This window comes from Protomyctophum parallelum (assembly GCF_964188405.1).
Source record: "Protomyctophum parallelum genome assembly, chromosome: 21".
Classification (NCBI taxonomy): Eukaryota; Metazoa; Chordata; class Actinopteri; order Myctophiformes; family Myctophidae; genus Protomyctophum; species Protomyctophum parallelum.
The window spans coordinates 28,338,395-28,356,833 of NC_139713.1; the positions used below are offsets into that span (position 1 = coordinate 28,338,395).

Consider the following 18,439-nt stretch of genomic DNA (forward strand, 5'->3'; position numbering starts at 1 on the left):
TTACAAGACTTGACTCGACCATGACTCACAATACTTTGGAAGTGTCAGAGGTAATGACATGGAGTGTGTATGTGTTGTTCGTTGTAATTTAGTTGTAATTTAGTTTTTTAGTTAGTAGTTTTTTGATTAGATTGCTGTTTTGTCCTTGTTTGGTTTATCTGCCTAGCAAAAAAGCAACAAGTTATAGGTCCTACTGTATGATGCACTGTACAGAAATATTGTATTTCACAGCCAACTATTATTATTTGAGCTATTCTTAAACGGTGCTAAACTTAATTACACCAAGGCTACACATGTCGGGCACTGGCACTCGCAATGTTAACACTGACATGTCTGATATCTGCTAGTGCTAAATGATGTCTCACCTACACGATTTGTTTCTGTTTCTTTATTCTTTGTTTTCCTTCTCTAACCCCTTCTCTATTCTTTTCTCATTACTTGAAAACTGCTTGTATGACAAAGAATTTCACCCACTTTTTAACAATTGTAAAGTTTTGATGTGACAATTAAAGATGAAGTTGAACTTGAAGTCATGCATATAAAATCCTGCCGCTTCCGATCCTCGGGTTTCTCTAGACGCCTGGAACCCCCTAAATGTGTGTTGCCCTGGGTGATGTATGCTGTCAGTCAATGACCCACGAAGAGTGCTATCTCTTTCAGGAATCTAACTGCCACTTTGTGGCCAAGTAACAGGATCCTATGCAATAGTGGAGAGTCATGGACAATGGAGTGTCCTCTCGGGTGATGGTCTCCAGGCCAGATAGGCTTTCAGTTGCTCATTTTTCCATTTTTCCAATAGAGACATTATTTCTCCCTCTCTAACTCTCTTCTGTCGATATTTACATCAAGGAAGCAAGCACGATTCCAACTCGTCTCAGTCTCTCTGAGCAGTCTCAGTCTCTCTGAGTCAACACAGTCGGGAAAGTAACTTTACAATAAATCTCTAAATCTACCATGCCAAATTATGTACTAAAATAAAAGTGCCTTAAACTAAAGGACAGTTCCTTCTATGGGTTGTTGTCACCTGTCTACAGTATGTCATGCCTCTTCTCTACAGCGTGATTTATACTTGGATCAAAATAGCCAATTTCTACAAGGTTGAGATCATCCCTTGCTGCATGCTTTGACCAGCTAGCTTCTCAATCTGCTTATTGTGTTAGGTGCTGCGGTGTGTAGAAACGAGTCCCTTTGAAAGAGTGTTAAATCTCTGTAACATGCTCTGTGCTGTGCCAAGCTGCCAGGACCAGAGTGATTGTTTTTGTTTCCGGAAATGTTGATGGAATCTTCAGCCCATAGAGAAATTGAATCCATATAATAATGTATATTATATTGAGAGAAGTATGTAAGGGAGTCTCAGAATATATTAATTACTATTAATGCTGACACCTTGCTCTTAAATTATCTTTTGGGCACCAGCATTTGTTACTTAAAAGGCTAACTGTATCACACACAAAAAAACATCATCTGCTGGACTATCAGGACTATCATTTGAAGATTTTAAACTTAAATAGTTCCTATTACGTTTTTTATTATTATTGATTGTATTCATCAGGTGTCCTAGAACAATTTTGGCTTAGTTGCCAAAAGTTGCCGTTTGGGTAATTTGCATACTCCAAGATGGCCTCTGATGAACGCCATGGCAAATCTTTTAACCCTTTTCAATTGCAGGCCATGCTTCTTCTTTCGTGTATCGATTGACCTGCAGTTGAAAATATAACAATTTAACCTTGATCTAACCTTTAGTACATGAGTATTGATTCTACACACAACCCCTAAAAAGAGATATTACACACCAATGACACCATTCTATTACAAGCGGGTCAAAAGTAACAGCTTTGAGGTGTCAGTGCATGGCCATCTTTGATTATGCAAATTACAAGAGTTGCCCAAAATTGCCGTTTGGGCAACCAAGCTAAAATCATTAGGTCCCCATATGAATGAAAATCTACAATCAATAATCAAAAAGATAATTTCTACGTTTTGAACAGATAGAAATGACTATGCCTTTAAAGCCTTTTCTGTGATGTTCTGATAATAGTATAACGGCTGTGCACTGTGGAGTTTTCTGTATATTTCCCTCTTTGAGGAAATTGTTTTCTTGCACCCTGGTTTTGATGATGTGAATACGTTGGTATTTGGTTTCCTCAACAGTCCTGCAGGGAGCCAAAATTGTATATTCACTGTTCAATGTCTTTTGACTGCATGTCTATTCTAATGATACCTTTGTGTCGACTCTTGCAGTTCTCTGTTTCTCTCTCTGTCTCTCTCATAATATGTAGGCTACAGTATGTGTCAAGACGGCCTCTTTCCTCTGTCTTTGGTAAATGGTACGAGGGCATGCAAGAGGGCAACAATAAATGTGATGAATTAGCTTGTATTTTGTGCCCTTGGCCTATCTTCCACCCTGTATCTGGAAATGATAGAGCTTTCCTGTGTTTTGGGTTAAAAATATCTCAGTTTCCTTCTTATAGAAAGTGTCCCCACTTGCTCTGCAGTATGTTTTGTGTTTAACAAAAAGGTGAATACAAAAAAATGACAGAAACATTACATCAGACAGGTGATACCTCTAACATGTCCAGCTTTCCATACACACCTGCATTTGCTTCCTCTGTTGCACACTTAAAAATAAAACATTATTAATGGTTTCCTATTGGAGGAAATGGTGGCTGTAATATATCAATGTTTCCTGCCATACTATACTTTCCTTTCTCTGATAAAGACCCAAATGTTTAGAAAGGAAACCGAGACACGCCACGAAAATAACCTTGGTTCTAGAACTGGTTCCGTTCTAGACTAGGCAGCCATTTTTTGGTTCCATGCAGTTCCAAACCAACTTTTAGGGTTCTGAACCAATTTACAGTGGAAACAAACTCTGAACTGCTTCAATATTAGGTTCAACCCCTGTGGAAAAGGGACTAGGCCTATAGGCCTACCAGGCCAGGACTGGCCACTTAACGTACCAGACATATGTCCGGTAGGCTGACCCGTAGTGGGCCCTACTGGGTCGGTGGAATCAGGTTGTGGTGGGCCGGTCTGGGCCAAATGTTAAATTAGTTGTCTGTTTCAGTGTAGTTGTCTGTTGGTTGTGTATCATTTATGTTGTTCTGTAAAAGCGATGGTATTAAGGGCTTATGTATAATGTATTTCAAGTATTTGTATGTGCCTCGACCCGAAAAGTTGGTAGAGTATATAATTCCGCGATTTGACAGTGATGAGCTAAACTATTTAATTAAAGTGCATAAAGATGTATTGTGATGTGAATATACTGCTGTATTGTGAATGCATTTTCATACAATAGTATATGTAAGCCTTGCCGAGCCATGAGGTATGGAGCCTATCTCCTGTGTCTGTAGCGTGAGGCAGCTTGATGTACAAGTACACCCCATGACATGACACTAGTATGTCGCAGGAACTTAGCCCATAACACAGAGAGAGAGTGGGGGAGAGATTAAGGTAGGGAGAAAGTCTGCACATACTTTGATATGTCATATCCCCGAACGGGTATGGACTAGTTGTAACTAATCATTTTGAGGACAAAAATGTGTGGACGGAATGGGTCCACAGATAATGCGCACTGTGATTGACTAAAAGGTGTGTCATTCTGCACTGCGATTGGCTGAGCATCGCATAACGGGTGTCCCCTTTGGAACACCTGTTATGGCAGATAGAGGGGTGGAGAGAGACAGAAGGGCGAGAGAGTGGAGCTAAGAGATAGGGGGGAGAGAGAGAAGGGGGGGGGGGAGAGAGAGAGAGAGAGAGAGAGAGAGAGAGAGAGAGAGAGAGAGAGAGAGAGAGAGAGAGAGAGATAGGGGGAAAAGAGAGGTATAGATTGGGTATACCTGAACAGGTATGGAGTATGGACTAGTTTATACATAACTCTAGTTACTCTACTCATAGTATACAACACATAATTGATTTGAATAAAATGTTTAAATGTATACAGCTTGTTTGGAAGCCTGTATTCTTTACTTGAGTTGTGTATCTGTGGTGTTGCGGGACTGGCCTTCTCCTGATTAGATGATGAATGATGATAGAAGTTAAAATTGTCATGGGCTTAGAGGATGTGGCCAAGGACACTGACTGGAAGTGAATGAAGTCACACAGATATGGGGACAAGTGCAGAGGAAATGAGTTGTCTTCTGGGGAATGAATGGCCAATCCTGTGTGTGTGTGTGTGTGTGTGTGTGTGTGTGTGTGTGTGTGTGTGTGTGTGTGTGTGTGTGTGTGTGTGTGTGTGTGTGTGTGTGTGTGTGTGTGTGCGCGTGTGTGTGCGTGTGGCCCGTGTGCGCGCACGTGTGTGGCCTGTGTGCGGGTGTGTGTGTGACTGTGTGTGTGTGTGTGTGTGTGCGTGTGTGTAGAGCCAGAAGAGAGAGATAGAGTAAGAAAACAGGACAGAGGGACAGGGCAGGTCATTTAGTCCTTGTGTTGGCCAATAGAAATGTAGGGATAGGCATTGTAAAGTTAAAATAGAGAAGAATACTTCCTCTGAGAAGGATACATACAGCACATTCTGCGATTGAGAGACCATGTCAAATTAAATTGTTAAAACACCTAGGCTATTCACTGTGTTGCGATACTGTGTCATCATCACTGACTTGTGGTTCCTGGTTGGGCACAGAGCCTAGAGGATCGCTGTAACCAGATCCTGCGGAACATGGAGGGTTCTCTGACAGCCCGGGACCGCGTGGGGCTCCAGGACTTCGTTCTGCTGGATAACTACACGAGTGAGAGTGCCTTCCTCGACAACCTGAGGAAGCGCTTCCACGAGAATCTCATCTACGTAAGTCTATCCTGCAGCAGTGGCTTGGGGCCTTTTTACAGTCTATGCTTGGGGCACACCAATGGGCAATTTAAAATCTCTAGTCACATCTCATATAGTTAAAATAGCCAATCTACAAGCTCACACCGCATATAAATGTATAAAACAAATGAAAATAAAATAAAATATTTAAATGTATATAGGCCTATTTATTTTGGTTTAAAATGACATGCCCGGTAAAGGGATACCAGGTTGAAAGTGTCTAAAATATTTGTTTTAGGGTAGGCCTATAGAATTTGCAGACAACATTGGAAATAGTCTGGAACACACTTTACAATTGCATCGGATAAATGGTTTCTTTCTCCTGATTGGAAGGCATTGTCAACTCAAAGACAAAGATATCTCAAAAGACAACAGAATAAAAATGAATTGTTGCTGTATAATAGACAATTTCCCATTTTCTTTCTTTTTTTCTATAGACCTACATTGGAACTCTTCTTGTATCAGTCAATCCCTACAAAGAACTAGACATCTACAACAAGACAAATATGGATACATACATGGGTGTAAACTTTTTTGAGCTTCCACCTCACATGTAAGATGCACTTTTTTACACTTTACAGGTTGTAAAACCCCTTATTAAAAGGTAACAGAAAACTAGAAAAGAGAGAAAACATAAAAATATGATAAAAAATATGGAAACTGCACTGAGAAACTAAAAATATACTGACTTCTAACTTGTGCATAACTGGACAATGCCTGCTATTCGTCATGAAAAAATGACTGATTGCCTTAAGAAGCTCAGAGATCTTATACTGTTATTTTGATTTACTGTAAAAACAAGAGTTACTGTAGACCTGGCCAACTTCCAGAGGATTACTTAAATGTAAATATGAAATACAAATTATAAACCTCCATGTGAGACTGAAGAAAAGCAAATTAATTCATTAACTTTTGAGTCTTGGACATTTTTACACTGTTGTCATAGGATGAAAACTACCCACAAACAGCCTCATAAAAAGCCTTAAAGCAAAAAAAAAGTAGCTGGCAGTAATGAGTCGCTGTCCTTCAGTTATGCCCTGGCAGACAACGTGTTTCGCACCATGCTGAGTGAGGTCAACAACCACTTCATCCTGATCTCAGGGGAGAGTGGAGCTGGCAAGACGGAGGCCTCCAAGAAAATCCTGCAATTCTATGCTGTCAGCTGCCCCAGCACAAGTCTCCTGAACAATGTCAGAGATCGACTGGTTCTTTCTAACCCAGTTCTTGAGGTTGGTTTCATTCATTTGACTGGATCTTGAGTACCAGTGGCATCAGCTTCATTAATACGATGAGGTCCAAGTAATTAAAATCTTAAGCCCTTGTTTCCGGTGTAATTTGTATATTTTGGGCTAGCCCCATCTGTGACCTCCCAATTCGCTGTAGCTCTGGGACATGGTGAGCACACTGAGCAGCAGATTGGGAATGCACTGCTGTTAAAATTCGCCCAGGCTGTCAAAAAGAAAATCCCAGCCGAACTTACAGTATTTTGACCACCATGTTTTTGCTGAAGACATCTGAATGAAGTTTGGACCACCTACAGTACAATTTGATACATTGGGAAATGCAATAGGTTAAACTTTCCAGCACATACTATTCTATGTGGATGGCAATGTTAGTCCCGAGTCCCGAGCTACAGCGGTGAAAATAATAATACAAAAAATGTTTATTTAACGTTTCAAATGTCAATCTACAAGCTCACAGCTTGTGTAAAGCTTAAGTGGTACTGGTTAACACTCCTTTTCCCCTGCCAGGCTTTTGGAAATGCCAAAACCCTGAAGAATGACAACTCAAGTCGCTTTGGGAAGTACATGGACATCCAGTTTGACCACCAGGTTCAATTAAATGACTACCTGTACAATTTCAACAATCGACATGATGTCTTTTAATGGCTGTTGGGATCACAAATGAATAGAGCATCATTCCCCCACAGGGGGGAGCTGTTGGAGGCCACATCCTCAGTTACCTGCTGGAGAAGTCCCGTGTGGTACATCAAAACCATGGAGAGCGGAACTTCCATATCTTTTACCAGCTAGTGGAAGGAGGAGATGAAGAACTGCTGCGTTGGCTTGGCCTGGAAAGGAACTGCCAGCACTACAATTACCTGGTACAGGTCAGAGGACAACACCTTATTTTCCCAGTGATTATCACTTTGGGTAGCTGTACTGTAGCTCAGTGGGTAGAGAGGTGCCTTCTGGGAATCAGAAGGTCACTGGTTCTGTCCTTGGCTTGAGCCATCTGAGCAGCCATCTGCTCAGTGAAGCAGTAAAAGTAATGTTCCCTACCAAAGCAGGGACCAGAAAATACTTCTCCCCCTTTGGACTAACTAAAATCATATCCCATGTGACTAAAGCCAGAGCCCATGTGCTTCAATTTGGACCCAGGAAATGTGGTTAGATTTATTTTTAATTGTCATTATCTGTGTCTCAAGAAGGGGGATTGTGCCAAAGTGAGCTCCATCAACGATAAGAGTGATTGGAAGACAGTGAAGAATGCCCTCTCTGTCATAGAGTTCAGTGAGAATGACATGGAGGTGAGGTTCCATAATTCTGCAATAGACTAGGTCATTGTTTAGAAAAATAGGGATAATGATTCTAAGCAATGATTTATACCTCGGCTGTATCTGTTGACAAAAATGATTGATTTTCAGCTTATGACCACTGTGGTCCTTTAAATGTATACAGAGGTGCAAGTCACTGGTAAACAATTCTCAATAGCCCAGTCCTTCAAATTCTCTATCAGTAGGATCATTTGATTTTATGGATCATGCTACTTCAAGGGGATGCTCTTACCATTAAGCATTGTGGGAGAGGGTCCTGTTTACTTGTTACAGAACTATAAGTTCAATCTTTCTGGTCATTTACAATGTGTTTATTCCTGGGTACAATGCAGCAACTGTTTGGAATTATTGGAAGTGTGCTCCACCTCGGAAATATTACGTTTGACAAAGATATCCGAGGATACGCCACTCTCAACAGCAATCCAGACTTGCACTGGGTGTCAAAGGTGAGAGACCCCAGTACAGTGTAAATAATTTAACCCTGCTCTTTCAGAAAGAGCGCTACTAGGTATTTGGTGTCATGTGTTTGCTTGTTTTTTTCCACTGTGAAGTTGCTGGGAATTCCTACTCGGGTGCTACAAAAGAGCTTAACCCACAGAAAGATTGAAGCCAAAGCAGAGGAGGTAAGAAAACTACCAGTATTCTTTATGTTGGCCTACTTTAGAGTGACCACAAATGTAACTTGATTGCTTTGTTCTACTGTTTAGATGTTCAGTCCCTTCACAGTGGACCACGCAGTATATGCCAGGGACGCCCTAGCCAAAGCCATCTATGATCGGACTTTCAATTGGCTGGTCAACAGAATTAATGAATCATTAGCCAACAAGGTGAGTATCGGCTATATCACAGTGCCCAGACGAAAGCAATTTACTCTATGTTCTATCCTCAGGTATACAGGTGTACTGCCAGTACTGTCAAAACCTGGTACTGATGGAAGTGTCCTTGCTATGATTTATGTATAGGATTCCTCCAGGAAGACAGTGATTGGTCTGCTGGACATCTATGGATTTGAGGTGTTTAATGTGAACAGGTGAGGATGTGCTTAACAGGGCTGGCTCCTGTCGAGTGAATATATGAAACGAATAGCTTGACAATGACACTGGCTTTTGTTTGTTTCAGGTTTGAGCAGTTTTGCATCAACTACTGCAACGAGAAGCTCCAGCAACTCTTCATCCAGCTGACCCTAAAGTCAGAACAGGAGGAGTATGAGCTGGAGGGGATTGAAGTAAATGCTCCAATAACTCACTCACATAGCAATTACCAATTTGGGCAATTACCAGACAGACGTGGTAGTTATGGGAGATTACGTAAACTACATCCAAGTAAAAGTAAAAAATGTAAACATATAATTACTGTGTAATAATTCAAAACAGGCTTGGTTGACATACAGTAGGGCCCACAATGTAACCCATGATCTCTGTTATTTTCAGTGGGAACCTGTGCCATTTTTCAACAATAAGATAATCTGTGACCTGGTGGAGGAGAAACACAGAGGCATCATTTCCACATTGGTAAAGTCACGATTGATTGATTGATTGATTGATTGATCGATTGACTGATTGTTGGCCAGGCAGATTCAAAATGTAAACATACATTGTCAATTAGCTCATTCTGTATGCTTAAATAGGATGAAGAATGTTTACGTCAAGGTGGAGCCACGGATCTAACCTTCCTGGAAAAGCTGGAGGAAAAGCTGAATGGTCATCCACATTTTGTCACGTAAGTTCAGACATTCATGTTAATTCATATGGCATGTAGTTTTCTGAACTATGGTCTCTGTCTCACTATCAACTTACAGAACCATAGTAGAACAAAAATCATTTTACACATTTGTGTACTTCCTGCAGACATAAACTGGCAGATCCAAAAACCAGGAAAACATTAGAACGAGAAGACTTCCGCCTCTTGCACTATGCTGGGGAAGTTACATACTGTGTGACTGGTGAGCGATGCAGAGGAACTGCATGTCAACAATTCATTACTCTCTACATTGTTCTTCTACTATGAGAACTATGAGTACAATCAGAACTGCTCTCAAGCAATACATCTTGATAAAATAAATACTGTGTGCTCCACGCATGCATGCACGCACGCACGCACGCACGCACGCACGCCTAAATCAGGATGATAGTAAATAAGCCACGGTCGGTCATCCCCTCAATTGTGCTCATGAACAATTTTTCAGGGTTCTTGGACAAGAACAATGATCTCCTGTACAGGAATGTTAAAGAGGTAAGGGTGCCCGTACCCACAGCTAAAATTGGAAATGGAGACTGACATCCGTTTCCTGCCAAACGTATGTATTATTCATTGGTAAGCACACCTGTGAATTATAGAGGAGCTGATTGTTAAGCATTGCTTTGGAATTAACCTCGCATCACCAGGCTTTCCACCGCCTCGGAGGAAAGCCTGGTCTCTGTTTCAAAAGTCTGTATGATCCGGGCTGGGGCCGGATGATGTGGTTACGTCATGTTGTAGTATTGTTTTGTAGTCGCCAGACAGGACGAACAGGCGGCGGCAACTTCCTTTTCCCTCTCAATAAAAGCTCTCGTAAGCGAGAGCTTTTATTGAGAGGGAAAAGGAAGTTGTCGCCGCCTGTTCTTCCTGTTTGTTGTAGGCAAACCATTGCCTACAACATGACGTAGCATATCATCCGGCTCCAGCCCGGATCATATACCGAAATGAAATGGTGCCCAGGCTACTTTGGAATAGACTGACAGGACTTTTGAGGGATGATATATTTGTACCAGGCTGCTGAAGGGATTCTTTAACTCATATCTGGGATTTCATGTCTTAAATAGCACTTCATATTTCGTCAAATAGTGAATATAGCTGATCTACAAGTTAACAATGCTTTGCAACACCATATGTTGTGACCATGTAGATTGGTTATTTTCTTCTACTTTTCAATTCAATTCAACAAGTTGTCTCAAGACACTTTACATGTAGAGCAGAGAACTGACAGATCCCACCCCGAGCAAGTAATTTTCTATGTTTGCCATATGTCCTATACTTTAACTGAATGCTTTTATGTTACAATTAAATTATTAAACCGCATTGGTAAAGGTTAAACTTGTTTGTTATGTGTAATACATGAGATATGTTTCATCCCCCTAAGGTCATGCGTCAGTCCCAGAATGCTATTATCCAGCACTGCTTTCCTATAACTGAACCAGACAGCAAGAAAAGACCTGAAACAGTAAGTAACACCTTCAGATGATGCTGATATACTGTAATGGCCTCATCATTGTGTGCTTACACATTTTTATTGTGTTCTGCTACAACCTTTCAGGTGGTCACTCAATTTAAGAGTAGCCTGGTTGGTCTAACTGAGATCCTCATGTCTAAAGAGCCCTCGTACGTCCGTTGCATTAAACCCAATGATGGCAAGCAGCCAGGTAAGTGATTGTGTAAAAATAAAAATAAAAATAATCGGTTGAATATTTATTTTAGAGATGTACCCATATAATATAAAGCAACAAATAGATGAAGATGAACGAGAATCATACAGTATGAACAATTAAGTCTTTCAAATTCAGTTTGCACAAGCCTGCCCATGCCAACAGCAATAAGGTATAAAAAACATTTCTAGTTTAGCTACAGTTTAGGTTGTGACTGAGTCATGAAATGATGAAATAAATCTGGTCATTGGCGGTGTGTTGTTGGTTGACAGACAGCAAAATGAATAAAGGGCTCATGAATAATGTTGATATTAACTCCTAAACAATCTGTTGTATTAGACTCTAAAGGTAGATGTGGAGCACTGGAATGAAACTGTGCAACCTTTGGTGAAAACATATCACAGATTTGTTTCATCGATGTACAATTGTTTCAGTATGCCACTATCTCAACTAAAAGTAGGCAAATCACATAGTTCATCATACCTCACATATAGATTCTGACAACTTTAGCCATGTTCGGTCGGGAACTCGGGATGTTGGCAGGAGCATGGGCATTGTTTACAGTGTATATTATAACCTAGTGCATGTTGCCTTCTGACCTGTCCTTGATTGCAGGGCGGTTTGACGATGTGTTGGTGAGACACCAAGTGAAGTACCTGGGACTAATGGAGCATCTGCGGGTCAGGCGCGCCGGCTTTGCTTACCGCCGCAGATACGAGCTCTTCCTTCAAAGGTGCCTAAGCAAACCACTTATCTCACTAGGTCTACTCTTGTCATTCTCATCTATTTAAGTCAGTGAAAGGGCACTGCTTTACTCCATGCAGAAAATAAATTGCATTTTGCCATACAGTAGTTAGTATTTACTATTTAAGCATGTTTGGCATTGTCACATAGATTGTTGTTGATGTCAGATATTCTAGCTGTTTCAGTTGTTCCGTTTCTGATTTGTGGGTCCTCTCAGGTATAAGCCTCTCTGTCCAGACACCTGGCCTCACTGGAAGGGAACTCCAGCAGATGGGGTGCTGTGTCTGATAAAACACCTAGGCTATGAGGCTAATGACTACAAGATGGGCAGGTGAGGAGCACTTAAAGGATGGGACCTGTATTATTAAGGTATATTGTAGTATTAGTAACTATGATTTTTTGTTCCCCTAAAAGGACCAAGATTTTCATACGCCATCCCAAAACTCTGTTTGCCACAGAAGATGCATTTGAAATCTGCAAACATGAGCTAGGTGATTTATTGCTCTAAATGTTTTGTTATAGGATACAGTGAGTAAAAATGTATCATTTGCATTATATAATTGAATGTCTCATTACTATCTCATAGCAACACGGATCCAGGCCAAGTACAAAGGCTACAGGGCGCATGGAGAGTTCCAGAAACAGAAAGAAGCTGGTGAGACATTCTTTGATGAGATAAATGTTTATGTGGCGCCCAAAGTTACAATTAAAGGTAGGGTAAGTGATTTTGTTTTTGTTAAAACAAAAAGTTTTTTGTTAAAAAAGGTTAAATCACTATATATTCTGATAGTAATCATTGCTGTTTTGTTCAATAACAGGGGTCTCCCTGTCTCTCTAGCTCTTTGAACAGAATATACATGTTCAGGTAGGTGACAAATGTTCAACCAATCAAGAGAAAGTAGCTTTTTATCAGCTGTTTTCTTTAAGTGTTCCAATTTTGTCTGCTCATTATTTGTGTCCAACTGTCCATCAGTTCTCTAGTTCTCTATCCTGAATGGATACAATTGGTATCCCGACCTGAAAATCCTGGGGAGACATGGAAGCTCCTGTTAGTTACTGTAGCAATAAGTTACAAATAGCAATAAGTACTATCACAATATAGATATTTTTTAACACTTATTTAACCAAAGAAAATCACTTGCCCTACCTTTAAATAACTTGTATTATTTTATTAGCCACAAAGATTGAGAACTGCTGGAGAGGTTTGAAGGCAAGGCAAGAGCGGGAAAAAAGGCAATGGGCTGTCAAGGTCATAAAGAAGTAAGTGATACAAATCCTTAATCGTTCCCATCAGGCGAAAACCTTGTATCTCAATATCTTTTAAGTCCCCCCCCCCCCATACATTAATAACCTATGTCATACTTCATTGTGTGACAGTGTTGTGCAAAAGTAGCAACAAATAGCTGCTCTACAAGCTAGCAATGCATTGGATCCAATGAAAATTGCATTTTCTTTTTTTCATTTCCTGTGGTTCTGGATATGCAAGGTTTCTGCCTGACAGCGACGAAATGTGACTTGATTTACAGACGTTACATCTCTGCTAACGCGATGTTGTGTTAACACACATAGGTTCATCAAAGGTTTCATGACCAGAAATGATGAGGTTTCCCCAGACAACAGCGAGTACCTTGCATACGTAAGGCAGAACTACCTGACACGTCTCAAGGAAAACCTGCCCATGACAGTCCTGGAACGAAACAACTGGCTAACTCCTCCTCCGATAATAAAGGAGGTGAATGTGACTTTTGATACCTGTACATTGTTAACAGGTAAAATGCTGCTATAATGCTATATTCAGTGGTGGACAATAACTACAGTTAAGTTAAATTTACTTGAACACTGCACTTGAACATAGCCTATGCCTATTGTTTTTTTACTTACAAAGTACATAGATATATATATATATAAAATGTACTTTGTAATTTGTACTTTTGAATACTAAATATGTACTACTTGTACAAATTTAACTGAGCAACTTTCACTGTAGTTGTAATCTTTGAACAGTCGTATCTATACTTTGACTCAAGTACTGGGGTTGAATACATTGATCTGATCTGATGCACATACACACTAATACACAATATAATTGATTATATTATGTATTAGTGCATCAGATCAATCTAAACCAGCTACAATGTCTCTGTAGGCCTCCGAGCTCTTACAGAAGATGTACATTCGCTACATGGTACAGAAGTACGTTCGAGGTATCACTCCACAAAGGACAGCGCAGGTATGGTCCATTTTTCCCCTCAGTCATTCACGCTGTTAAAGCTACAATCCAGAACCAAGAAAATGTTAACCAATCTGTATGGTAGACAGGTTGAGACAGTATGTCAATACAAAATAACTAGAACATCGGCAGTGGTTGGAGGTGGTCTCCCTACTAGAGAAACAACTGTAATAGAGCATCCACTCCCTACTAGAGACCCTGGTGTTGGATAAGACACCTACATGGATGCCTTCTTGCAGAGTGGAAGAAGAAATGGGGACCAGGGTTTGACATGAAGCTTTAAAGACGTAACTGTTTTCATGGTGTTTCCCACGTTCTAGATCCAGATGAAGTTGCTGACCAGCACAATGTTCAAGGGAAAGAAAGAAAACTATCCATTCAGTGTGTGCAGGCCTTTTGTGGACACCAGGATAAGTAAGATTGTAGTACTTTTTTTTCTCCATTCATATTTATTATGTACTTTCTATTCCACTAATAGTAGCTTTCATCCCTTTTTGGGGGAACTTTTTAAATTATCCTTACATAATTAAACAGAATATTACTGAATGCTAGTTATGGAAACAAAAAGCAAGCTGAATTTAAAGATATATATCCAAGCTGATACCAATCTTCTTTGATGTCAGTCTCATGGTCATATACTCTGTCCTGTCATTTCGTATAGGCGAGGAGGACATCAACATCAAAGTGCTTCAGATGATTCGCCATGAGCGTATAAAGGTAAACTCATCTTGTGGATTACTCAGGGCCTGCATAATATTGAGCTTTAACCAACTTAATGTCATACAGTACGTATTAAAGATTTCAGAAATAGCACAATTAGAACACTGTACAATCAAACATGTTGCGATGCAATGCATTGTGAGCTTGTAGAGAAGCTTTCGTGTGACACTGTCATACGACAGAAGTATAAAAAAGTGAGTACTAATACCCGTATCCATTGTATGCGTTTGTCACACAGTACAGTGTCCCTGTGGTGAAGTACGACCGGAATGGGTTCAGGCCTCGTCTTAGGCAGCTCATCTTCACTCAGACTGCAGCTTACCTGGTGGAAGAGGGCAAGATCAAGCAGCAAGTTGAATACAACTCTCTGAAAAGTACAGCAATGTATACACTTATAACACTGATGATGAGATATTGGAAAGCCATTAATAATCCTAGGAGATAGATCTAGGGGGCATAGATCTAGGGGGCATGTGTGTGCCGTGTTCTCAATCATCTTCTGTTTTCATAGGTGTGTCAGTGAGCAATCTCAGTGACAACTTCATAATTCTCCATGTCACATGTGAGGACATCAAGCAAAAGGTACAGTAGTTAATAGTAGTCAATATATAGGCCGTGTCTATGGTAGGCAGGCACAGATGATTTAATGGGCAATTCTTACATGTAGCTCCTCAGAGGTGAGCCGTCTAGAAGAGGGTTTTGTCTGTCTGTGTGTCCGGAGATAACGAAAAAAACATTGCATGGATGCACCTGGAATGTATCCTCAGTGATGTATTGTATCCCAAGATCAAGGTCTCGCAACATCATACCCCTCACTCAGGTGACCCAGCCGGAGTGATCAAGTCCCGTCTTACGATCCCTCTAGCTACCCACGATCAGTCCCATTAGGGAAAGACCAGGGCCACACAATCCGTTTCTCCGGTACTACTCTGCCGGGACTGGGAGGTCTGGCACATGGAAGGACTAGGCTCTGTGGGATGACTCCTCTCCGGGCCCCTCCTACGTCTCACCAGGTCCACTCCTGCTCCCACCAGGCCTAGGACCTGTGCGTTGCACCAGACTCCCAGCACCAGACACTTCATTCAGGAGTGGCGGATTCTTGAGCCGCAGTGGTTCCGCAGGCTCCACCAGCAGGGGAACGGTGGTGCTGCAGGTTCCGCTTGCGGCTTGAATGGCCCTCCTAAAGGCCTTACCGAGGGCTGTTGGCCTGCCTCCTCTCGGAAGACAGTCTGGGGCGCCAACCCATGCATCCCAGCTGTCACCCATCTCTCCGGTGGTCACCAGACTATACCCGGTTGTCTATTCTTATCAGTCACTATAAATAGAACAAAGTCATATAGATCATCCAAATTTTGATTTATATTGGAAGTCAATGGGGCTCAGATAGGGGAGCTGAATGAATTGGTTTGCACCTGAATGCCATGCCCATGAGTACACACTCCATATTTGGGTGTAGCTGCATTGGGAATTCCTTATATGGTTGGTTATGGCTGAGTCATAGTGACATGAGTGTGATGATGTGGCCTGCCAGTCCTCCAAGTGATTACATTTTTACGTGACTGATTCAACTTTGTCACATAACAGGTTTACAGGTGTGAAGTGAGTGAAATTCGTTTTCATGCGAGCTTTATCATTTTGTTGTTTTCCTCTTATGGACAGCTACCCTCTTTCAGAGCCATGCCATAAAAACTATTGCATTAACAATTGTGAAATATTACATTTACATAATTTTACAAATATACTCCATTCCAGGCAGAGACATAACAAACTCATTGAGTACATCTGAATAATCTAAGAACGATCATTTTGATTTATTTAGGGGGATCTGGTTCTGCAGTGTGACTACCTATTTGAGGCCTTGACTAAGCTGACTGTCATAGCCAACAATCAGACCTGCATCAAAGTGGTCCAGGGCAGGTACTGTACAACATTGAATCCTAGATTGTAAAACTTGTGTTGTTGTTTTTGAGGGGCGCTAGGCGCTAACCGCTTTGAGGGTTTGTGTAAACACAAACATTGTCCTAACACAAACATTGAATGCCATTGACAATGAATGGCCAGTTTGTTTGAAGACAAAAGTGAGGATGTAAATATATATATATATGATGACGTATGATGATAAGAGTGTCCCTCACACAGGTGTTATTTTTACTTCACTAAAATGGAGGCACAGAAGATACATTTTCTATCACTGAGCTAAGACACAATAAGCAGGGTAGATATTGCAACTTTGAGCTTCAGCCACTACCACTAGTCAACCAGTAGGTGTCCTACCTGACCTAGGTACAGTAGGTCTAACTGTGTTGGTAGTATAGGCCACCCCCAACCACCACAGTTGTGTTATGTACTGTACATACTCAAAATAACAACAACAACAAACAAACGTTATATTATGTAAAACTGTCATTATTGCAGCGTACGGTTTGATATTCAGCCTGGTCGAGAGGGGTTCGTTGACTTTGTGAGTGGTCAGGAGTGCATGGTCTACAGGGCAAAGAATGGCCATTTGATGGTGGTGAGTATGAAGTCCAAGTCCAAGTCAATCTCATTCTTATTGTTATTAATATATATGTTCATATACTATAGAATGTACACCTTGCCTTCTCAGGAATCTACAAGAGCCAAGTCAAGATGATGACTACACTGATGCTGAGATGATGTTGCTCGTGTTCCTTATCGAGCCATTGCAAACATTCAGCCATGTGTAGGCTACTGGACAATCCAGCTTCATGTTACTAGCACAGTAATATCTGTTTCATGTTTTGTAAATATAAGGCATCTCATGACAACGCTATACTGTATAATGGAGCATTTTGTTCGATAACCACAGCCAACATTTTATTTATAGACAAGAGACAACAACATGCATAGTGTAACCTGGCCAGAGTCCAGCAGTATTGATGACGTATTTGAGTAAGTAGGCACTTACAGAATCCCACCATGTGACCATACCTACCAGATACAATACATTATACAATGGCCTCATTTTTTTATGAATGTTACAGACTAGACTTTTTTTTTACTAGATGGAACTGATATCCTGTTTTATACTGTATACACTAGCAGTAGGGAGAAAAAAAAAAACACTAGAATGTGTGAAGCCATATATGTCATAACTTTTATAATTCCTCACATGATGAATCTTATTGACAGTAAAGGACAATAAAGCATAAGATAAATGTAAAACAAAAGCATTTCTTTTCTTCTAGTGGCATACACTGAAAGTCATGAATACATTTGATCTGAGCTCTAAAATACTATTTATTATGTACTTAAGTAAAGTTGTTGTAATTAAATGGGTGGATTTTGCCATAAAACATAAAGCTCAACATCCAAAAAGAGTGATCAAAATATATGACCTAGCTTCTACTGCCACCATCAGGCCAAAACAAACTTCACACACAAGATAAAATGATGTCCCCCTTTGTGTGGGACAGTCCCTCATTTCCAAGACTTTTCAGGCATCCCACAAATTGAGACACTGTCCCACACTGTGCCTGGCAGGCCTCAGTGTTCCGATGCCCTAATAGTGAGTCCCCTAATAGTTGGCTTTGTGTTGTAAAGCTCTTTTCCTGCTAGATGTGCGTATGTGCATTTTAACTTTTAAATGCATTAGCCTCCTTATTAAAAGCTTTTTACTTGGTCTCGTCTTTTTTGCAACTATATTGGCAATTTGTGAGACAGAGAGAGAGATACGTGTCAGACAGAAGAGTGATAATGGGCATGCCTCCTGGCAGAGATTTGCATCGCTGACCACACATTTCTAGTTAACCTTTGGATGGCAACAAACAAGCAAGTGCCTCAGGGTTTAGTTTACCTACAGGTAACTAAGGTCAAAGTAAGGACTAAGGACTACGAATAGCTAGTGAAACACAATCTAGAATTCACTGTAGTCCACCAACATTTATAATATAGATTTATGTAGTAAACTGAAGCATTTGATTACGAGAGTGACAGAGTTACTGTCACTTGTTCCACTAGTTGTG

The 18,439-nt window shown here is 40.7% G+C and overlaps 1 protein-coding gene across 1 annotated transcript; it reads left to right on the forward strand.

Moving 5' to 3' along the window:
- Nucleotides 1-20: 20 nt before the first annotated feature.
- Nucleotides 21-18,015, forward strand: myo1hb (myosin IHb; the record flags this gene model as incomplete). The annotated part of the gene is made up of 32 exons (XM_083793348.1): nt 21-50; nt 4,619-4,780; nt 5,239-5,354; nt 5,832-6,030; nt 6,553-6,633; nt 6,732-6,911; nt 7,233-7,331; nt 7,691-7,804; nt 7,910-7,981; nt 8,066-8,185; nt 8,321-8,388; nt 8,478-8,583; nt 8,789-8,869; nt 8,986-9,077; nt 9,206-9,300; nt 9,544-9,590; nt 10,477-10,557; nt 10,651-10,756; nt 11,375-11,492; nt 11,721-11,834; nt 11,918-11,994; nt 12,090-12,158; nt 12,679-12,763; nt 13,073-13,235; nt 13,650-13,733; nt 14,054-14,147; nt 14,395-14,450; nt 14,692-14,827; nt 14,965-15,035; nt 16,273-16,370; nt 16,869-16,991; nt 17,958-18,015. 32 exons carry the CDS (start codon nt 21-23, stop codon nt 18,013-18,015), a joined length of 3,195 nt encoding a protein of 1,064 aa, XP_083649474.1.
- Nucleotides 18,016-18,439: the final 424 nt, after the last annotated feature.